The 24216-nt window shown below is 42.7% G+C and overlaps 1 protein-coding gene across 2 annotated transcripts in view; it reads left to right on the top strand.

Annotated features, from left to right (window-relative positions):
• ITSN1 (intersectin 1) overlaps positions 1-24216 on the top strand; it is a gene marked incomplete at both ends in the record, with an annotated part of 173042 nt that overhangs the window by 24050 nt on the left and 124776 nt on the right. For both annotated transcript variants that reach the window (XM_080695676.1, XM_080695677.1), the window contains 4 exons: positions 8899-9078; positions 14983-15079; positions 18790-18890; positions 23155-23218. In XM_080695676.1, coding sequence (XP_080551802.1) covers positions 8899-9078; positions 14983-15079; positions 18790-18890; positions 23155-23218 — 442 coding nt within the window. The remainder of the gene's footprint in view (positions 1-8898; positions 9079-14982; positions 15080-18789; positions 18891-23154; positions 23219-24216) is intronic.

Here is a 24216-nt window from a genome sequence, read left to right as displayed (position 1 = left end):
CTTCTTATTTCTCCATCTATTTTGATAGAAAGTTTTGCTGGGTAGGAAATTTGGGGCTGGAAGTTGTTTTCTTTCAGAGTTTGGAATATGTTACTCCAAGCCCTTCTGGCTGTCATGACTTGGTTTGGGAAGTCTGGAGTGATTCTAATTGGTTTGCCTCTGAATGTCACTTGGCCCTTTGTTTTTGTTGCCTTTAAGATTCTCTGCTTGGCTTCCACATTGGTCATTTTGACAATTATGTGGCTTGGGGATCCTCTTCTCTGATCCTGTCTAAAGGGAGTTCTATAAGTTTCCTGGACCTGTGTATCGACCTCTTGCTCTATGTTTGGAAAATTTTCTGCTATTACTTCCTTGAAGAGATTGTTGATCCCTTTGGTTTCACTTTCTTTTCCCTCCTCTATTCCAATTATTCTTAGGTTAACTCTCTTAAAATGGGCCCATATATCTTCAATGTCAGATTCCTGGTGTCGGATATTTTTTTCTAGATTAGAAACTATCCGTCCATTTTTGGATTGCTCATCTTCTAAGAGCGAGATTCTATTCTCCATGTGGTCTAATCGGTTGTTTGTACTCTGAATTGAGGCCTTTACTTCATTAATTGCATCCTTTATCTCTTTTTGGCTCTCTGAATTCTTTTTGAAACACCTCTATTATTTCTACAGTTATTTTCCTGATTTGATCTTCTAGAAATCTCTGAATTTCTGTTTTTTCAGGTTCTGATGTTGTGGGGTTGTAGGCATTCATTGCTCCATTGTTATTCCTCTTTCCCATGATTTTGGAAGTTTGTGCCTTCTCTGGGTTCTTCCCTTGGGTCACTACAACTTTGCTTAAGGTGCTCTGGATCTTGAGTCTGTGGTATCTCAGACCCTACTACTCCTTTACTGGGTTGTGTCACAGAGTTTCAGACCCAGGGAGTCAATAGAGGCTGCTTTAGATTATGGGGGGGGTGCCAAGTTGGGCGTTCTCCTATGGTGTGATATCTCTGCCACCGCCACTCCCCCACTGGGTCAAGTCCCTGGGAGTGCAGTACTGGGATTTCTCCTCTGGGGCCCGCAATTTGACTCACTGTTCTTGAGTACGCAGATCGAGCTGTAGTAGACTCAGTGAATTCACTGCTGCTGCCGCCGGTGGCAATATGGCACCGCTGCCACACCCTCGGCCATGAGGCTGGCGTATTTGTTCTCTGGTTTTGAGCTTCGCTCTGAATCCCTGCAGCGTGTGCTGAGCTCAGCCATTTGGAGCTTTAGATGCTTCATGCGCCAAAAAATCTGCTGAATCCCGCCCGGCTGTTCCGCAGTAGCTCACCTTGGCTCGCTGTCCGCCGCTCCTCTCTGGAGCCTGGTGGGCTGTTGAGTGTGTTGGTCTGTAGTTTTCCCTGGGGAGGTTCTTATGAAGTTGAAAACAAAACACAAAAATTGTGTATAGAATTTCTTTCCCTACCTTCATCCTGATATATCTGATGATAGGTGATAAAATGAAGTAGATTTGAGAATGGTCAGTGAATAGCAATTCAAGATTGTATCTTGTACAATTAATGATATGCTAAGATAAACAGCTTTGCTTTTACTTCTTAAGTTTTTTACCAAGAATAAATTATGCATTGCCTATTTTGAGCATAACTAGTATAAGAATATCGATGTGATATGTAAACATACCAATGTATTCCTTCATTTTGATAAAGTGTAGAGTGCAGTTTGGTTTCTATAAGAGGAAACACGTGGGAGGGATTTTTAGGCAAGTAATACAGTGGTCTACAAGAACAAAGAAAACCTGTATCTGAGCAAAATCTTGGAGAATATAAGTAAATGGTATATGTGATCAGGTCTTTGTCTTACTCCTTTGTATTCATGGTACTTAGTCTTTAGTTGGCCATTTAAATCATGTAATCATTTTGCTCGAAATCCCTGAAAGTCCCAAGAGCCCACTTTTGGTCAGGGATCATGTGTTAACAATTAGAGGATGTTTGGTTTTCTTTTGGTCTCCTTCTAGTGCTACAAGAAGGAAGTTCTTTTCGAGAAAGGGTCCAATGACCATTGGCATCTTATTTTCTTTTTCTCTCAAACATGGGGTCAGATTTTTTTCCTCTAACATTTAATTTATTTTCTCTTATTCCATTCTCTGGCATGTTCAAATGTAGAAACATTGCTGACTTATTTCAGGAGGTTGTGGCCTCACCACTGGTGGCCTTACCGTCACTCAGTCAACTGCCATTGGTACCATGGGAACCCACCAAGATTTTGACCCCACACTGTCAGCTCATAGCTCTCTCCCTAGGCTTTCCTGTGACATTTTTCACCTTGTTGTCATCAATCTCCATTCTCAGTAAACAGAATAGGGAAAGATAAAATTACATGGTCTCTATCAAGTTTGCTGAAGAGATCTGGTCTTTGCTAATAGTTCTACTTTGACCTCTCAGCTCAATAAAGATCATGGTGATCTAGATCTGGGTGTTAGTAATGTGGATGCCATATTAGATTCATTTTTTTCTATATTTGAGGGGAAAATAAAAAAGACCTTTTAATGGGGTAGAAATAAGAGCCAAGGGAGAGAATTAAGGTAGTTAGCCTGAATAACTAGGTGGATGGCATAACTACAGACTGAGATGGGAACCAGGAGGAGGAATGATTTTGGAGAGGGAAAGCCAAAGGTCTTCCATATTTGAGTGGCCTCCAAGATTTCAAGTTGAGATGGTCAGGAGACTCCCCGTGTCTGGAGCTAGAGAACACATCAGTGGGCTCTGGAGTGAGGGACTGGATGGTGCTAAAAACCCTGGCACTGCGTCAGTGTCTGAGGGGAGAAAGCATGGCTTGAGAAAGTATTAGAGGGGCACTGAGCCTTGGTGATTAAGACACTGAAGGGTTTTGTGCAAGAAGAGGCCAGAAGCAGGTACTGTGGGCATAAGTAGGAGAAGGCATTCTTGTAGCTAAGAAGCAGCTTTTCACGAAGGAGGAGTGACCCCTTCTTTGGCTTGCTTCTGAGAGGACAGGTGAGAATAGGACAGAAAAGTAGCGACACGATGAGCTTGTGAGTGGGCTTAGCTAGCAGCTCAGGGAGGTGAGCACCAAGCCTGACTGGAGACTTGGCCGAAGGGAGAGGTGAGCTGGAAGGAACAGCCACCTGGAGAAAACGTCAACTGTAGTGAGCTGCCCCTTTGTAGAGAGTGAAGACTCAGTGATGCAGGAGAGATGGGGGGATTTCAAGAATCAAGACTTAGCACCTGAAGAAGTGATGGCATCCAGAATAAGTCTCCAGGAGATTTAATGTAATTAGAAAATCTTTTGTTCAGGAAAGGTCATCATGTGATAAAAGGATGGAAATCATTGGAATGGCTTTTTAAAAGCTGAGTGAGTTACTTAGAGTGGAAAAAATGATGATATAATAAAAGACTTTAATAAATGTGGAAGCTTAAAAAATGCTTTTACCAGTTTAGTGGTTAAACTGGTTTTTTTAAAATTATTAATTGGTTTTATCTAGTCTTTTGGGTGTCATTTAATTTGAGATATTTTAAAGTCTTCTTTCTCAGCATCTTTGAGATTAACCTCCTTTTAAGAGTAGGGATCAGGCAGGCACCATGATGTATGCCTGTAATCCCAGCTACGGGGAGCTTGAGGCAAGGACTATAATTAACAAATTTATACCTAGTGAAACCCAGCAGAGTTTTTCTTCTTCTCTTTGCTGGAATTTCAGTGTCTATAAATATTGTTGTTACTGGTTTTAAAAATGGAAAATGATTCTCAAATCAGAGAAATGAAGAAAAAAAAGCAAAATGAATTGAAGATAACGTTCCTGAAATAAATGATTTGGGACTATATTTGAAAGAGAGTATCATATGCCTGAGAATATCAACCTGGAAATACCTACAATAAGATAGAAAAGAAAAAAATTACTTGGGCATGTAGAAAATCAAGCACATGATTTGTAGGGAAAGAAAATTAGATTAGCTTCAGACTTTTCCACAGCAGTACTTTCTTTATGCCAGAAGAAAATGGAGTAACATATTTTGAATTCTTAGAGGAAGAATGAGCCAAGGATTTTGTCCAGGAACACTGCCTTTCAAAGTAGGAGCATATAGAAAAACTGTTACCAGCTTGTAAGGACTCAGGAAATACTGACATGAGCCCTTCTTGGGAAATGTATTAGGAACGAGCTCTATTCATGTATTCACTTATCCATCTATTCATCTATCTATCCATGTGTCTCCTAGCTGTGTCTACTGAAAAGGCCTAGAAACAGTGGTCAATCACAGTGCAGTGAGTGTCCCTACAGCCCAGACTGTAGACTTGAAATAGTTTCTCACTAAAGCAAGCCAGAGTTTCTTGGAGAAATGCCTGGTTCTAGGTCTGGAGTATTAAATGAGTATGATGAACTTAGAAAAACTCATTTTGTCAGCATGGAAGGTATCAAAGGATAGTAGGCTAAGAGCTAAAGTTCTCAGAAGCCAACCTAAAGAGGCTCACATATATCAGATGCTTTAAACTTTAATAATAACAAGTTTGTGGATTAAAGCTCAAATAAGTAGTTTCAACCTATGACTAAACATTGAGATGTGTATTTTAAAAGATTAACTCACTTTATTTATTTTTTTTACATTTTTTTAATTTAATTTTTATTTTTTTATAAGTGGAACATATTGAGAGTGGTGTACATTTACACTGTGCTTCATGCCCTTCCCCCTCCCATTCCCTTCTCCCGCAATAGAGAGTATCCAGGTCAATCATGTTGTATTTATGCTGTTACACATATTCGTATGTCGCTCCTCCATTGAACAACCTCAGCTTTCTTCCTCTCCTATCCTTCCGTTCAAGCTTTGCTGAGATTTCCCCTCCATCATCTGGAGTGCCTCTGGTATTACCACTACTCCCTAGCTTGAACATATTAGAGAAAACATATGTCCCTTCTCTTTCTGTGCTTGACTAATCTCAACATAATGTTCTCTAGTTCCTTCCATCTTCTTGCAAATGCTATTATTTTATTTTTCTTTATAGATGAATAGAATTCCATTGTGTGTATTTCCCATAATTTTGCAATCCACTCATCTGTTAATGGAGATCTAGGTTGGTTCTATATTTTGGCTATTACAAACTGTGCTGCTATGAACATGGGTATGCATATGTTAACGTAGTTCTCTGATTTCAGCCCCTTTGGAAAGATACCCAGGAGTGGTGTAGCCGGGTCAAATGGTGGATCTATTCCCAGTTTTCTAAGGAATCTCCATACTGATCTCCATAGTGGCTGAACTACTTTGCACTCCCACCAACAGTGTAAAAGAGTTCCTCTTTCCCCACAACCTCACCAGCAATTGTTGTTGTTTGATTTCTTTATGTTTGCCACTCTGATTGGGGTTAGATGGAATCTCAGCGTAGTTTTGATTTGCATCTCCCTGATGGCTAGTGATGTTGAACATCTTTTCCTGTATCTATTGGCCATTTTTATCTCTTCTATTCATTTCAGTTGTCTATTCATTTCAGTTGCCCATTTCTTGATTGGATTGTTTGTTTTGCTAGTATAGTGTCTTTTGAGCTCTTTGTATATTCTGGATATTAGCCCCTATCAGAGTGGTGACTGGTAAAGATCTCCTGTTCTGTAGGCTTCCTCTTTAGGTTCTTGATGGTTTCCTTTGATGAGAAGAAACTTTTTAGTTTGAAGAGATCCCACTTATTAATTCTTGCTTTAATTTCCTGCGCTTTGGAAGTCTTATTGAGAAAGTTACTCCCTGTACCTATATGTTGAAGTGTAGATCCTATGCCTTTCTCTAATAACTTCACAGTCTCTGGTTTAATTTCTAAGTCTTTGGTCCAGTTTGAGTTGATTCCTGTGCATGGTGAGAAGTAAGGATTCAGATCCAACTTTCTACAAATGGATAGCCAGTTCTCCCAGCACCATTTGTTGAAAAGGCTGTCTTTTCTCCAGTGTATGAGTTTGGCCAGATTAACTCACTTTACGAGAATCATGAAAATCAAATTAATTGTCTTAGCCTGGCATGATGGCGCACACTTGTAATCCCAGCATTTAGGAGTCTGGGACAGGAGGATCGTATAGGTTCAAAGCCAACCTCAGCTACTTAAGCTCTCAGCAACTTAGTGAGACTGTTTCCAAATAAAGTGTAAAAGTAATATGTCTGGGAGTATAGCCCGGAGGTAGAAAAGCCCCTGGATTCCACCCCCAGTACCACCAAAAACAAATAAATAACTAATAGAAAGAAAGAAAGAAAGAAAGAAAGAAAGAAAGAAAGAAAGAAAGAAAGAAAGAGGAAGAAAGAAAGAAAGAAAGAAAGAAAGAAAGAAAGAAAGAAAGAAAGAAAGAAAGAAAGAAAGACAGGGCTGAGGTATAGCTAGGAGGTAGAATGTCCCTGCGTTCCATCCCCAGTACTGGGAAAAAAAAATTGTCTTAAAAATAAGACAGAGAATCAAGTATTTTTGTATGAGCTGTACTGTTTGGTTGATTAATAGATCCTTATTAGAAGTATCTCTTTGTAAAAGTATTTTAATTAATAAATGACTGAGAAATGGTAGGATTAGAACATGATTACTTTATAACTCCTCAGGAATGACTCTCAGGATCACAAAAAGACAATATATACGTGCTTCCTGTAGTCTTGACAAGGAGATGCAACTTGAATCCAATCCAGTTGTTGGATTTGGCTTTCTGTTTGCAGGAAATACAGAAGGTAGACAAAAATGTTGAAATGTACCATTAGGATATAATCAGCAAAATCCCGACTTAGAAACTCTACAGGTTACAATGGCTTGGATCTTTGAACAGATAAATTGTAAAGAAAGTGGGTAGAGAGGAGCCCTTATTGAAAAGAGCCTTAACAGACATTTTAGCAGTGGGGATTTTTTACCACAGCAGCATGAAGTCAACAAATCCTTCCCCAAGAGCTACTATAAAAATGTACAAAACTGACAAAATGGCGTCGGTGCTCTGCAAATAAACCAAAGGCATGTAACACTCAGAAGATGGATTAAATTTTAAAAAGAGCTGTTTTCAGGTGGGCACAGTAGAAGTCTGTGGCAGTCTATCCTGGGCATGTTCCTGTGCCCCACGCCTCAGCTTAGTTATCGTGGAGGTTCTTGCTGTGGTGCCTACTTTACTTTGGAGTGAGGACGTGCCTGTGCTCAGCAGCCTTCCTTGCCAGTGGATGTGATGATCTTGGCCACAGGTGGGCTGAAAGGGCCAGTAGCTAGCTGCAAGAGCCTGGAGCTGTGACATGGCCAGGGCAAGTGTATGCGTGGCTGAGGCTGTGCACGTGTGCAGTTGGATGAGGGTGGCCCACCCCAGCTCTGTGCCTATGGAAAAGACGTTAGAGTGGAGAAGATAAATCAAAAAGAAACATCTATTATAATGCTACCATATATATCTCTTCGTTTATTGGTTGCAGTATGTTTATAAATACTCCCCCATCCCCATCAAGTATATGGTTACCTTGAGTTTCAGTATATATAGGAAAGCCTGGTTAAATGTTGAATTTTTTTTTTTTTTTTTTTGCTCCCTTCTACTGGTTTTCAACACACACACACACACACACACACACACACACACACACACTTCTTTTTTTGGGGGGTATGTTGGGGATTGAACTCCAGGGGCATTCTACCTCTCAGCTACACCACCAGCCCTATTTATTTATTTATTTTTGAAACAAGATCTCACTAGGTTGCTGAGGATGGACTCAAACCTGTAATCCTATTGTGCAGCCTTCCAAGTACTGGAATTATGGTAATGAACCACCAAGGTGTGGCTTCAAAATTGAAATTATAAATAGATTGCTAGCATTTTCTTTTTTTTCTTTTTTTTTTTTTTTTTTTGGTGGTACTGGGGTTCCTGGAAGCCCTGCTACCTCCGGGCTACACTCCCAGACCTATTTTTACTTTTTATTTGGAAACAGGGTCTCCTAAGCCAGCGCGCGCAGCTGGCTTCGAACCTGCGCGATCCTCCTGTCTCTGCCTCCCAAGCGCAGGGATTACAAGCGTGCGCCACCATGCCCGGCGAGATTGCTAGCATTTTCCTATGGGGACTAGTTAGGAATTTTGTGTGTGTGTGTGTCAGTGGTACTGGGGGATTAAACCCAGGGGCATTCTACCTCCAAGCTATACCCTCAGCCCCATTTATTATTCTTTAGTTTGAAACAAGATCTCACTAAGTCTCAGAGGGGCTAAGTAGATGAGGCTGGCTGCAAACCTGGGATCCTCCTGTCTTAGCCTCCCAAGTAGTGGGATTAGGCCGGGCGTGGTGGCGCATGCTTATAATCCCCGCGCTTGGGAGGCAGAGACAGGAGGATTGCGCAGGTTCGAAGCCAGCCACGCACGCTGGCTTAGGAGGCCCTGTTTCCAAATAAAAATGTAAAAATAGGTCTGGGAGTGTAGCCCGGAGGTAGAAGGGCTTCCAGGAACCCCAGTACCACCAAGAAAAAAAAAAAAAAAAACAAGTAGTGGGATTACAGGTGTGTGCCACCACGCCCAGCTTGTTACTCTTTTTAAAATATCATTTTGCACTCAAAGGTTTACTTGTATTTGATGGCTTTAAATTCATTGAAGTTAGTATTCTTACTGGTTTTCATCTTGATTGAACTCTCTTTAATTTGGGCCTCGTCCTTTTGATGTGATCTTTGACATAACTTTTGATATTCTTTGAGATGATTAACCATATATATATACATATATGTATTATATGTATTTTATTTTTACTGATTAGTTAATTTTGTGGTGCTGGGGACTGAATCCAGAGAGCTTTGGGCATGCTAGGTAAGCACTCCACCACTGAGCTATATCCCCAGTCCTGAAACTATACTTTAAATGGTAATATAACTGTAAAGTGGTCTTCTTCTAGCAGAACTGGGGTGTCACGAAGGTTGCCATGTGAATGGATGTGATTTCACTGGTATTTTTGTCTTGCTAGGTATAGGAGGTATTGCCAGCATGCCACCGCTTACCGCTGTTGCTCCAGTGCCAATGGGATCCATCCCAGTTGTTGGAATGTCTCCACCCTTAGTCTCTTCTGTCCCTCCAGCAGCAGTGCCTCCCCTGGCTAATGGGGCTCCTCCTGTCATACAGCCTCTGCCTGCGTTTGCTCATCCTGGTACGTGACCTGCCAGAACTGTAGGCTGAAGTTCCACTTTTATTTTGCTATCCTTCTGGTTAAATGGTTTGATACTTTCTGATCACATTTAAATTTTATTCCAAAGGAATATATATATATATATATTTTTTCATTTAATTTCTCTTTTCCCCCAATGTATTAAGTAACATATGCTTGAGCAGAGAGGGAAAAAGAAAACGGAATGTAGATGTCTGGTTACCTCTCTGGGCCAAGGCAAACTCAGGTGAAAGCCTAGAGCATAATTTGCTTTCAGGGCTTCATAGGAGCAACTGAAGTTGAACAGTGTTTGAACATTTTGTATTTTCATGTATCACTCACTATTTTTCTTTTTTTTTTTCTGTATGAATTTTTTTATTAATTTATTTTTTAAATTGGTGCATTGCAGTCATATATCAATCACATTGGAGTACAAGACTTGAGAGGATATACAAGCACACATTATCCAATTAGCCCTCCTCCAGCCCCCATCCCATTCCCTCCCCCTCCCTCCATCCCAGGCTTCTTTGGTGATTGATACATTTGTTTATGTACCTCCTGCTTTTTAAAGAGGCTCCATCCTCCAGTATTACATACCCTCTGATTGGTCACATTAGTTGCTTCACTATAGGGCCCTTTCTATAGCTCAACCTCTTCCTGTTGCCCTTTTCCTCCTAGTTATTGCTGATTAAGAGAAGCATCTGATTTATATTTTCTGTGATATTTCTCTGTGCATGCTGCATTGCAAGCACCGATCCCACTCTTGATGGTCCCAGTAGTGGCCTGGCTACTCAGTGGACTGATCCAGACCTCGCTGGCTCAAGCAGCAGCCTTGCCTCATGGGAGGCCCCAGTTCTGGTCTCGCTGGCCCCTTCACCGGTCTAACCCCTAAGCTGGCTTTGGTCCCGGCCTTGGAGGCCGCAGGAGTGAACTTGCCTCACGCCAGGCTCCGATGCTGGCCATTGGCCCCTGCACCGGCCTAACCCCTTGGCAGGATTCCAATCCCAGCCTTGGAGGCCCCAGCACCGGCCTAGCCTCACGGCAGGCTCCAATGCCGGCCTCGCTGGCCCCAGCACCAGCCTAACCCCTCAGCAGGTTCTGTTCCCGGCCTAGGATACCCCAGCACTGGACATGTCTCACGGCAGGTTCCGATGCTGGCCTCGCCTCACGGCAGGCTCCAATGCCGGCCTCGCTGGCCCCAGCACCGGTCTAACCCTTCGGCAGGTTGTTATCCTGGCCTCGGAGGCCCCAGTACCGGCTTTGCCTCACAGCAGGCTCCGATGCAGGCCTCGCTGGCCCCAGCACCGGCCTAACCCCTCGGCAGGCTCTTATCCTGGCCTCGGAGGCCCCAGTACCGGCCTTGCCTCAAGGTAGGCTCCGATCCCGGCCTCGGAGGCCTCAGCACCGGCCTTGCCTCACGGCAGGCTCCAATGCCGGCCTCACTGGCCCGAGCTCCGGCCTCACCCCTCGGCAGGCTCCAATCCCGGCCACGGAGGCCCCAGTACCGGCCTTGCCTCATGGCAGGCTCTGGTGCCGGCCTCGCTGGCCCCAACACCAACCTAACCCCTCAGCAGGCTCCGATCCTGGCCTCGGAGGCCCCAGCACTGGCCATGCCTCATGGCAGGCTCCGATGCCAGCCTCGCTGGCCCCAGAACCGGCCTAACCCCTCGGCAGGCTCTTATCTTGGCCTCGGAGGCCCCAGTACCGGCCTTGCCTTACAGCAGGCTCCGATGCCGGCCTCGCTGGCCCCAGCACCAGCCTAACCCCTCGGCCGGCTCCGATACTGGCCTCGGAGGTCCCAACACCGGCCATGCCTCACAGCAGGATGCAATGCCGGCCTCACTGGCTCCAGTTCCGGCCTAACCCCTCAGCAGGCTCTTATCCTGCCCTCGGAGGCCCCAGTACCGGCCTTGCCTCAAGGCAGGCTCCGATGCCAGCCTCACTGGCCCTAGCACTGGCCTAACCCCTTGGCAGGCTCCGATCCCGGCCTTGGAGGCCCCAGCACTGGCCATGTCTCACGGCAGGCTCCGATGCTGGCCTCGCCTCACGGCATGCTCCAGTGCCGGCCGCGCTGGCCCCAGCACTGGTCTAACCCTTCGGCAGGTTGTTATCCTGGCCTCGGAGGCCCCAGTACTGGCTTTGCCTCACGGCAGGCTTCGATGCCGGCCTCGCTGGCCCCAGCACCGGCCTAACCCCTCGGCAGGCTCTTATCCTGGCCTTGGAGGCCCCAGCACCGGCCATGCCTCATGGCAGGCTCCGATGCCGGCCTCGCTGGCCCCAGCACCAGCTTCACCCCTTGGCAGGCTCTTATCCCGGCCTCGGATGCCCCAGTACCGGCCTTGCCTCAAGGCAGGCTCCAATCCCGGCCTCGGAGGCCCCAGCACCGGCCTTGCCTCACGGCAGGCTCCGATGCCGGCCTCGCTGTCCCCAGCACCGGCCTAACCCCTCGGCATGCTCTTATCCTGGCCTCAGATGCCCCAGTACCGGCCTTGCCTCAAGGTAGGCTCCAATCCCGGCCTCGGAGGCCCCAGCACCGGCCTTGCCTCACGGCAGGCTCCGATGCCGGCCTCGCTGGCCCCAGCACCGGCCTAACCCCTCGGCATGCTCTTATCCTGGCCTCGGAGGCCCCAGTACCGGCCTTGCCTCACGGCAGGCTCCAATGCCGGCCTCGCTGGCCCCAGCACCTACCTAACCCTCAGCAGGCTCTTATCCCGGCCTCGGAGGCCTCAGTACCGGCCTTGCCTCATGGCAGGCTCCGATGCCGGCCTCGCTGGCCCCAGCATTGGCCTAACCCCTCAGCAGGCTCCGGTCCCGTACTTGGAGGCCCCAGCACCGGCCTGCCTCACGGCAGGCTCCGATGCTGGCCTCGCTGACCCCAGCACCGGCCTAACACGTTGGCAGGCTCTTATCCTGGCCTCGGAGGTCCCAGTACCAGCCTTGCCTCACGGCAGGCTCCGATGCCGGCCTCACTGGCCCCAGCACCGGCCTAACCCCTCAGCAGGTTCCGGACCCGACCTCGGAGGCCCCAGCACAAGCCTTGCCTCATGGCAGGCTCCAATGCCGGCCTCGCTGGCCCCAGCATCGGTCTAACCCCTCGGCAGGTTCCAATCCCGGCCACGGAGGCCTCAGTAGTGGCCTTGCCTCACAGCAAGCTCCGATGTCGGCCACTGGCCCCGGCGCCCGCCTAACCCCTCAGCAGGTTCCGATCATTGTCTCTGTGGTTATTATTTCAAAGGTTCCAGGTGTAATGTATCAGATCTCTGCCTCCCCTGAGTATTGGCCATTGGTATTGCCACTGCCTCCACCATTTCAAATCCTTCCCAGGCTCTTTTTCCACTCTGAATGTTGTTCAGTGTTGCTAAGCATGCGCGATGGTAGCATTCGACATTTGGTGTAATTTCTCCAAAAATAATAAAGTTGGTAGGATCCGGTTTCTGCTTCTCCTGAATACAAGTCTCCACCACCATTTTGGAGAACTCTTTCAACACCGCATTTCTCCTTGGTCTCCGCTAAACTCTCTCCTTACAGGTGATGTCTGAGATTCTTAACAATATAGAGAAATAGTAGTCCTCTTTCACGGGGAATTTTTCCATAAGTTCCAGTGCATTTAGATAAGTTTTGTCTGCATCTCCAGTGTCCTGGCATCCATAACGGCTTTCTTACCTCCTCTCCGATAATTTTCTTTTTCTTTTTCTGTTCCTTTTTTTTTTTTTTTTTTTTTTTTTTTAATAAGAGAAGACAGTATATGTGGTTTGAGGAGGTAGTGGGATCAGGCACTCAGTGGCACTGTAACCCTGTTGGTTTCCCTATGGGTCCAGAGTGATCTGCCCTACTCCGCCTGGGGCCCAGGGTCCCACGACCCGGGCCCCAGCTGGCGTGCTCCTCGTGACCCCCGCCCAGAACCCAGCGTCTTACTGGGCCCGGTTTCTCCAGGGGTCTGGTGTGCTACGCGCAGTTCCGCCCGGGGCCCAGAGTCCCGCGAGCCGGGCCCCATCTGGCGTGCCCTGCGTGAGACCTCTGCCCAGAACCCAGCTACTTACTGGGCCCGGTTTCTTCAGGGGTCTGGTGTGCTATGCGCAGTCTCCAGGGGTCTGGTGTGCTACGCGCAGTTCCGCCCGGGGCCCAGAGTCCCGCGAGCCGGGCCCCATCTGGCGTGCCCTGCGTGAGACCTCTGCCCAGAACCCAGCTACTTACTGGGCCCGGTTTCTTCAGGGGTCTGGTGTGCTATGCGCAGTTCGGCCAGGGGCCCAGAGTCCCGCGACCCGGGCCCCGGCTGGCGTCACTATTTTTCTTTAGCTCTGTGAATTGCTAGTAAGCAAGCCCAGTCCCCTAGGAACAGAATTGTGTGGCAGGGGAGAAATGAACACTGCTTTTTTGTTTGTTTGTTTGTTTGTTTGTTTGTTTGTTTTTGAGGAGGTGGAATGAATCAGGCAAACGGGGAAAGAAGTGAAGTAAATGATGAAATATATTAAGCCCTAGTATTACAAGCTTACTTAATTGAAGGAAAGAATTTTAAAAAATAAGTCCCTTATTTCCTTTTTAGTTAACTTCATTTTGAGACTTTATTCAGTCTTTTCCCTTGAATAAAAGAAAGCATCAACTGTAGATGTAGATAGGCTTAGTCTAACATCTTTTTTTTTTTTTCTTTTTCTTTTAGTGGTACTGAGGATGGAACCCAGGGACCTTCTACCTCTGGGCTACACTCCCAGACCTATTTTATATTTTATTTGGAAACAGGGTCACTTAAACCAGCCGAGGCTAGCTTCAAACCTGTGAGATCCTCCTTTCTCAGGCTCCCAAGTGCGGGGATTACAAGCCTGCGCCATCACACCTGGCTTAGTCTAACATCTTAAAGATTCATATCAACATGAACGGTTTCTTAATAGCACTTCGGAGGTGGGTGTGGTGACCCACACCTATGAACCCAATACTTGAGAGGCTGAGGCAGGAAGATCACAAGTTCATGGCAAACTCAGCAATTTAGGAAGACTGTTTCAAATAAATAAAATAGGGCGGCAGGGGTGGCTCAGAGGTAGAACGCCTGGGTTTAATCCCTGATACTACAGGAAAATAAATAAATAAAAGCACTTCAAATATATCTGAGTAATCTATAGTAATGAAGGCAGGGGTTTTAGCATTATATTTGAAACATTATTTCTGCGCCTTAGACACCTGAATTTATTATATGTGCCTTAATGATAAGCAAATAATTGAATGACTCTTTTATTTAACTTTCTTATCACATGTGTTCCACTGTTTACGTATGATTGTGACTTCCGATGTGATAGCAGATGGGGAAGGGCATGCAGTTGTTTTTCTAGTAGTTTCAGCAATCACACGTGCCAAATCTTGGAATCTTGTGATTCTTTGAATCTTGTGAGGGGATGTGGCTGAGACTCAGGGTGCTTTGTTCTGACACAAAACTAATCAGGTCAAATGAGAATCAGACACAAAAGCTGCCCCTCCCTAGCATCACATGGTCCCTGGCCAGGTTTTCGCCCATTGTGACTTGGCACCCGCCCGCCCATACATCTGAAACAAGGAATTGAAATACTTCAATTCCTTCGGCATAATTAAGAAAATGCCATTTTACATATTTAAGTTGTTTCTTCCTTAGCTATTGAAATAGATCACATAAAATGTGATGCTAATTGCTCTGGGAAGAGTAGAATTTTAGGAATGTCAGCATTTCACTCAGCAAGGTGATTCTCAGTAGAACAAGTAAATCTAGGAACATTTTTGGTAGGAGGACAGAGACAAAAGAGGAAATATAACTCTTTTGAATCCAGGCTAGAAAGCAAGGAGGAATTATCTCTGCCTCAGATGTCATGACTATGCATTTTAATTTTTGTGAGTAGGGGAGTTTCTTACCTAGATAGAATTAAAACCACTCATTTCTTTTTACAGCAGCCACATTGCCAAAGAGTTCTTCCTTCAGTAGATCTGGTCCAGGATCACAATTAAACACAAAATTACAGAAGGCACAATCATTTGATGTAGCCAGGTAAGCTTGCTTGTTTTTAATGGGAAGTTTAGTTATAAAGTCATTATCTGATTAATTCATTAGTTTAAAATTGAACTATGAGCTTGCTTGAGCTATTATCTCCTTTAACTTTGTAGAATGATAAAGCACCAAAAAAGAAAAAAGAAAACTGAAATTTCTTAAAATGGTAAAATGGAATATCAGATAAGGGGGAAAAAAACAAATTAGCTATTTTATGTGAATCATTTAAAAAAATTGTGTAAGCTGGGCGTGGTGGCGCACACTTGTATTCCCAGTACTTGGGAGGCTGAGACAGGAGGATTGCAGGTTCTCGGCCAGCCTCAGCTACTTAGTGAGGCCCTCTGCAACTTAATGAGACCTTGTTTAAAAAGTAAAGAATAAAAAAATAGGGCTGGGGGTGTAGCTTGGAGGTAGAATTTCCCTGGGTTCTATCTCCAGTATTGCAAAAAAAAAAAAAGGAAAATTATGTATAAAATTTTGGATATGGTACTGTGCATTGGCCCCAGGCATTCTACTCCTGAGCTGTATTTCTAGCCTTTTAAATTTTTTTTTTTTTTTATATTTGAGATGGGGGGTCTCAATAAGTTATAGGCTTGGGCCTGGAACTTGTGATGCTTCTGCCTCAGCCTCCGCCTCCACCTCCCAAGTCACTGGGATTACAGGTGAGCTCCACTGCACTTGGCTTATGTACAATTGGTACAGCTGGTCCTGGGGTCATATACCAGTATCTTAATAACTGAGAGGCTGACACAGGAGGATCACACATTTAAGGCCAGGCTTAGTAACTTAGCAACACCCTCAGCTACCTAGTGAGACTCTGTTTCAAAATAAAAAATGGACTGAGGATGTAGTTCAGAGATAGAATACCCCTGGGTTCAATCCATAGTACCACAAAAAAAATTTTTTTGAGCCACAATTTATCTTATATTTAACTGTTTGTTTGTTTGTTTGTTTATTGTGATACTGGGGGTGGAACCCAGGAGCATTCTACCTCCAAGCTACATCCCCAGCCCTATTTTTTTATTCTTTATTTTGAAACAGGGTCTCACTGAGTCGCTAAGGGCCTCACTAAATAACTGAGGCTGTCCGTGAACCATGATCCTCCTGTCTCAGCCTCCCAAATGCTGGGATTACAAGTGTGCGTGAACCTGCAGTCCTCTCTTATTCTCCCTAGTACTGGGATTACAGATGTGCACCACCATGTCCATCTTGCAAATAGTCTCAAACTATTAGAATGAAGGCAGACATAAATGAAGATTATTAAAGTTTTTCTTTTGTCAGTCGTGTTAGAATTCTTTCTAACACGAATCATGTGAATCGTGTCATTTTTTTTTCTTTAAGAAGAAGAACATGTTGAATGTAATTCAATAATATATTCCCTTTTTAAAAAATGATTTAAGGAGGACCCATACACTAAAAAGCACGGTACAAAAAGCTTCATGTATACTAACTCATTCTTTCTTTAAGATGACTATAATTTTCTTTATGTTATAGATAATAGACAAGCCCAGAGACATTACTGGCCTGAGCTAATGTAACATTTGACAATACTAACAGTTCTTTCTGAGTTTAAGGCATGTGTTCCTAACTGCAAATTTTCTCTAAAATCTTCAATTAATTATGATATGCAGGTTATTTGTAAGACTTAAGATGCTTAAACATTTATTTAGCATCTGCTTTTTCAGGCACCTTATTAATCCCATTCAATCCTACAGCTACCTATGCAGTATTATCTCAAGACTGAATGAGGAAGCAAACCAGAGAGGTTTATTTTCCTCACCTATAACTTAGAGCTTAGTAAACAGTAGAGCTGAGGTCAAAACTCCTATCATCATAAAATACTATGCTCCATATATTTTTCCCTCTATACTGTACTTAAAAATTTATATTTTCTCTGACTGTTAACAGGAGATTTAAAAATCTTCCTTAAGGTTCAAAACCAACCTCAGTACCTTAGTGAGACTGTAAGCAACCTAGCAAGACCCTGTTTCAAGTTAAAAAATAAATAGGGCTGGAGATATAGCTCAGAAGTGAAATGACCCTGGGTTAAATCCCAGCACCAAAACTAACTACCTAACTAACTAACTAACTAACTAAATAAATAAATAAATCTGCCTTAAAATGGATTTGTAACATTAAAATGAATGTTATTCATTATTAGGAAATAGCAATGCTGTTAAAATAGCGGATTTTTTATGTTCATAGTCATCTTTTCAATAATTTAAATTTTCGGCAAGGTTTTACAAGGTACTGTCTAACTTTTGTGTAACATATTAATGAGTTTTTAGTCGAAATTATACTCTCAGGAATTTGGCTGAAAACCATGACGATAAGTGTAATCTGGGTCAACTTCTGTGCATACACCCTACTTCCCTGCAGTGCAGGAGTAAGATAGTCAGTTTCTTGACAAATAGGCAGAGGCTGGAATCAGCAAAATACTAGTTAGTTAAAATGAGAGAGTTGTTGCAGAGGTACTCACAGCAGAATAGAGCACGGTAAGTGATTTTTATTAAGAAATTCATCAAAATTGAAAAAGGTAAACCTATATAGGTACTTTCCAAGTGTTTGAGAACGGTTTCCTTTATGAACAATCTACAGTAAATATAAATGCATTTGTAACACATGTGAAATGAGGACCGAGCAGCTGAAATTTTGCTTTTATGTATAAATGTAAATGTTTTTGTTGAAATGAAAGGAAGTTGTATCTGGGACATTAATTATAATCTGTATGAAGGTCAAGTGCCATTTTTACTGTCAGCTTCAAATTTGTGTTTAAATTACTTGATTTAAGCCTTTGGTACCAGTGGCACTCCTGTGGGCCGTGGAATGTGAGGAATGCATTGTCAGAGATGTCTAGACCCCGCCTGACTGCCTGACTGCTCACAGGGTGCCTCAGGTCAGGGTTGTGACACACTGATCACAGTTAGGAAAAGGAAGCTCTATTACTGCTCTGCTGATTGGCTAGGACCCTGGACACCTCTGCCAGCACTCGCGTGCGCTCTCTTCTCCCTCTCCCTCTCCCTCTCCCTCTCCCTCTCCCTCTCCCTCTCCCTCTCCCTCTCCCTCTCCCTCTCCCTCTCCCTCTCCCTCTCCCTCTCCCTCTCCCTCTCCTCTCTCTCTCTCTCTCTCTCTCTCTCTCTCTCTCTCTCTCTCTCTCTCGGAAACACTCTACTTGATAAGAGTTTCCCAGAATTAAACATTTCCACTTCATTAAGAAATAGGTCTGCTATTTTGATATATAGAAAACTAAACATTTTGGAGAAGTGATACCGTTAGAGGCACTTGTTTGCCAGTATTGCTTTTTAGCCAAAGGAGAAATGTTCTGGATGCTTAGAAAAACAAGTGTTTTATATTACCTCAGTTCTAAGATTTTCCAGACTTGTCTAGAACTTTTGTATAACTAAATTATAGATGTAGCATGAAACAGTCACTTGTTCGGTTTTTCCCTATTTCTGGAAAAATAATGGATTTACCCATTTTGAGAAAAATGGGCATAACTTTAAAAATGGAAAGGGCTAGAAGTGTTGCTCAGTGGCAGAACTCTTACTAGGACACAGGAGGCCCAGGATTTGACCCTCGGCATCCCCCCTCCCCCACCACACAGAGGAAGTACTGGTTAAGTTAGATATATAGAGAAGTTTTACTTTTCTGTTTTGAAGAACCCCAAAAGGCTGTTAATTGCGTTTCTCTTCTTCCTCTTTTCTCCACAGTGCCCCTCCAGCAGCAGAATGGGCTGTGCCTCAGTCCTCCAGACTGAAATACAGGCAGTTATTCAATAGTCATGATAAAACCATGAGTGGACACTTAACAGGTACTTAGAAGTAAAGATAAGTGAAATGTGATCTTTGTTCTAAATATAGATCCTTTCTAGATATTTCTAGATATCAAAGGTATTTTCCAAATGCCTTTCTCTGTTTGCTTATTTCTAAGCAGGGTTTTCATTGTCTCTGTTATCTTGTATTTTTAACTACTAATAACTCACTTCATCAATAATTACTTTATTCTTCTATACTCCTGGCCTTTGCCCATTGCTTCTGGGTAAAATGGAGCATAGACTGCAGATCTTCCTGCAAATTGTAAGCCACTACTAGGCAAGCCAAGGCTCCAGCAAAGGAGACAGTGCTATGAACAGACACTAGCTCTAGGCTCTGAAGGCCAGCTCTGGGCTAGACTCGGAGCTGCCCACTCACACGGCAGAGTTGAGGCTGTGTGTATGGTGACGAGTTGCCAGCTCAGGAACACGTCTCTGCCCCTGACTCTCCAGGGCCCACCCTGTAGGGTCTTACATCTTCATCTATACAAGGCCAGAATTGATTTACATGATCTCAGTAGAGTTTTAAAAATACACTGATTCAGTTATCCACATGGCAAGGGTAGAGAAAAATTTGAGATGCCATCCTAAACCTTTTTGATGAAGGTTTAAATACTTAAAATCTAGTCAATTTGCATGTATTTTACGGAGCAAAACATAACTTTAATAAAGGAAAATTGAGACTCCTGATGTGACCACTGAGTATAAAAGGAAGGAACTTCAACATTCCTCTAAGAAATATGAAAGGAAAGGAGAATAGGTACTTTCCTGGTATGGGTGGGCAAGCCATTAAGTATAGAACACAAATAATCTTAAGTTCTCCTTACCAGTGTTTGCCATTACTGGTAATTGCAATTTTTACTTCCAAAAGAAAAATTAATTCATGTTTAAAAATGAAGGGTTCGGATCTAATCTTGAGCTTTTCCCTGTAGGATCTCAGCAGTTACCTCAAGTAAACATATTTACATAATGGGCATATAGTAAATACACACAGATCCTGTCTAGGCCACACTCACTTCTGCTGATGTCATGGCTGCCATGTTTCTAGGTATATAAAAGAAAGAGCCTAGCGTTTGCAGGCATTAGGGAATATTCACCAGTACAGCTCTGAGTTCTGCTTTACTCAGTGTTTAACACCAGTGCTCCGTACACACCAAGAACTACATGACCATCAAACCTGAAAATATTTCTTCAAAACAGTGTTGGTGTTTTACTGTGAATTAATTAAACAGTATTCAAATGTAACGTTGATTTTGAAATTACCTCTTAGTGGGAGGTATTTTTATGAATGAAATGCAGTTTCTTTATCCCAACAATAATGACCCAGGCACTTGCATATTTAGAATTTTTAAATATATGTCCCGAAAAGAAGGCAGGTTTCACTTTCACTTATCTGCATGCTTATTACCACTTTGTGGTAGCAAGAATTTAAGACGTGAATTTTATTTTTAACCAGGGCTTTGTATAGCCAGGTCAGGTAGAAAAATTATTATTGTAAATTATAAAATGTCATTAAATATAATAAATTTAATTTGTGTTACCCTTTTTTTATTTCTGTGTTTTAGGCTAGATTGTTGAAGCAAAGAGAGCTGATTTGTTCCGATGGGTGAAATGAAAGGTCATGGTCTTGATTATAGCCACCAATGAATAGGCATGATAGCTTCAATAAAACTTTATCCATAAAAACAAGCACTGAGCCAGGATGACCTATGGACCACTGCTTACCAGAGCCCATTCTGTTATTTCCCTCATGGCAGAGATAAAGGAACTTCATTCTAGAAAGCTGTGAAGTAGTTTTGTTAATACCACATATCATTAGCGAGTTAAGAGTGGAATCTAAGTCTCTTGATATCAGGGGTAAACCTAGCTCTCCACATTCATTGTTAGCGTTCTTATTTGAAGTAGATAAAATATTAACTTTATATAATTCTGGAGTGGGGAGAATTGTTACAAGTATAAATTAAAGCATTCACTAAAGTTTTGCTAATTCTAGGCTTCTAAATACAGTGTTATAGCCAGTGTACTGTTTTCATTCCAATACAACCCAGAAACTTTAGATTCTTTGCTTTAATTCAATAGACTATTTACTAGATGCTCCCAACACACACACACACACACACACACACACACACACACACACACAGAAAAACACATTTATATATTCACTAAAACACAATGTTCACTATTTATAAGAGTCCCAAATTAAAAATTTCCTGAATGCCCATCAAAGTAAAATGGATAATAAACTGTGAGCTATCACACAGTGGTACACTGTATAGCAGTGAGGATTATCTTCTACAACTACTACAGTGATACATTGAGCCACATATGCCAGACCTCACAGATGTATCCTGTGGTTAGAAGTCCTGTACTTGGTGGGAGGTGATAGTAAAAGGGAGTCAAACTTGGGCTTCTGGGTGTCACTTATGTTCTGGTTACTGATTGAGAATTCAGTTTGGAAATGCTGAATGTTAGCTAATATACATATAGATTCATATGTGCTTTTCAGCCAATATTTTATATTTAGATAAAAATTAAAATATCATTAGTAATAAATATAAACAGCAATTTTTTTTTGTTTGATTTGTTTTTTTGTTCTGGGGATTCAACCCAGGGGCATTCTACCTTTTAGCTGTATTCTATACTCCCAGGCATTTTGTTATTGTTGTTCTTGGGTTTTTTTGTTGTTGTTGTTGTTTGTTTGCAGTGCTGGGGATGGAACCCAGGGGCATTCTACCTCTGAGTTACACCCCCAGCTTGATTTTTTTATTTTATATTTTGAAACAGAGTTGCAGAGAGCCTCACTAAGTAGCTGAGGCTGTTCAAGAACTGTGATTCTCCTGTCTCAGCCTCCATGCCCGGCTACTCCCAGCCCTTTTCATTTGTTATTTGGAAACAGGATCTCGCTAAATTATTGAGGGCCTTGCTAAGTTTCTGATGCTGGCCTTGAACCTATAGTCTTTCTTTCTTGACATTTCAAATACTTGGGATTACAGGCATGTACCACAACACCTAGCTAACTGCCATGTTTTGAGCACATTTTATGTGCTAGCACTCAATGCTAACATTGAGTTCAGTGTTACGATTTCTTATATGATGGCTTGTAGTTTGTTAATCTGGAAAGGACCTCCAAGATGAAATAACTCTGAATGACTGAGGAAATCGCCTTCCCCAAGTAACTCAGCCTAGAGTAACCTGAGCCTGGACCACTGCCTGTTGCCTGAAGCCTCCTCTCAATGGGACTTTTCCTTCCTTCTCTGGGGCCTTGATGTCCTGGAGCCGCATGGTGATAACAGACCCCACAACTTGCTGGGCAATACCTTATCATCCTCCTCCTCTTCCTCCTCTTCCTCCTCATCCTCCTCTTCTTTTTAATGTGCTGATATTTGAAAACTGAAAAAGCTAAAGGCAAAAGTTTTGTACATGGGAATTTTCTCACAATTGCTTCAGCCTTCTCTTCCTTAGTCCATGGATCTTCTTGGAACCACACTTTGAGAGGCAGTGTGGGAAATAAGACATGTTTATTTCTCCCTCTCTCTATACTAGTCCATTAAATACTCATAGATCTCCCGTTGTAGCTTCTGTCTGATAGCTGAAGCTAGTTTTATGCCAGAAATGAAGATATTTATTTTAAGAAAATGAGAGTTGATTTTGAAAGAAGAGTTGAAATTCCAGGACTTTCTTTTCTAATTTGAGAAATATGTTCCAAACCATGGCTATGATCCTAATGTTACATTTGTGCAGTCTTGAATAATTTATCCTTTTTTGTGTGTGTGTACAATGGAATGATTAGAAGTCTCATGAAGGCACTTTCCTTATCTAAGATTTGGTGAATCTTTCCTCAGTTTGTACGATGATGGTCTTACTGGAGATAGCAGGTGGTAGCCATGGCAGAAGATGTTCCGCTTATAGTGGCTAAATCTCAGTTTGGTAAATAAAAACCCAATATAAATAGAGATGGTAATCTGAACAAAAGGGCAGGTTATATTTTGAAACTTTAATCTTTTATATACCCATTCCTTATTTAACATTAATTGAAAAGAAACCTTACTGACTATGTGTCAGATGCCCTGCTCTGCTTTGTGTTTCTTCTCTTTTTCTAGGGCTTAATTTTCTTTTTAAAAAGTCTCCCGGATAAGAGCAAATAACTGTGGGAAGCTCTGTGATTGCTTGAGATTGCTTAGTCCATGGCACAGCCTGCCTATTCAGTACAGGGAACATTTGCTGACTCATCTCTTATTTCTTTTCCCTGGTTTCCATTTAGGTCCCCAAGCAAGAACTATTCTTATGCAATCAAGTTTACCACAGGCTCAGCTGGCTTCAATATGGTAAGGAATGAAAAGTTCTTGGTTTCTATGAAGTGGAGACTTTATTTCTTAGAGGAGTGTGGCCATGTGAGTTTTTAGATTAATTATAAATATATAGGGACGGATATTTAGACTGTGCTTAATTTTTAGTGAATTGGGATGATTGTCCTCTTTTTCCTCTACTCAGAAAAACACAAAGGCCAAGAAATTAACACAAAGAATTCTCGAGAACTAATAATACAGCTTAACAGTCCTCAACCCAGGGCTTAGTTCTTCCCCCAGCTCCCTCCTTTGTAGTTATTTTAAGTCAACTCAGTAATTTCATTTTGTGAAACTGTTAAGATTTCACAAATAACTATGGATATTTCACCTTGTGTTTTCAAGAGATGAGAATTTTATAATCATAACCATAATACCAATATTGCACCTAAAATTTTTACTAGTCATTCTCATCAAGTTATATCAGGTAGTATTTATATTCCTCGGATTGACTCAAGCTTTTTTTTTTTAATAGTTTTATTCAAAGCAGGACTGAAAAATATATGCTTTGCATTTTTATTAATACTACTATTATTGTTATCATCATCATCATTCTGGAAATTGGACCAGGACCTTGTGCGTTCTAATCATGTGCTATATCATTGAGCTCTACTTCTAGACCCCACTTTACAACATTTGATTGACACATTTTTTAAGTCTCCTTTTATCTCTTAATTCTCCATTTTCTACGCATCCCCTAACCTCTTCCCCTTAAAACAAGCCATTCATTTGTTCTATAGTTTTTCAGTGGCCTAACGTGTGTTGATTGCATCCCTATGATGGCGGTTAACTTGTTTCTATATTTCTGAATTGGTAATTGGATCTAGAGCAAGATTTCTCAACTTTGGTACAGTTGACATTTTGGGCCCAGTAATTCCTCGTTGCAGGGGGTAGTCCTGTGCATTGTGGCATATGTTGTTTTATTTTGAAACGTGGTCTCTTTATGTTGACCTGGCTGGTCAACTCAGGAAACCCTCACA

Source organism: Muscardinus avellanarius (genome assembly GCF_963383645.1).
Source record: "Muscardinus avellanarius genome assembly, chromosome: 5".
Taxonomy (NCBI): Eukaryota; Metazoa; Chordata; class Mammalia; order Rodentia; family Gliridae; genus Muscardinus; species Muscardinus avellanarius.
This window is presented reverse-complemented; position numbering and strand designations above follow the sequence as displayed.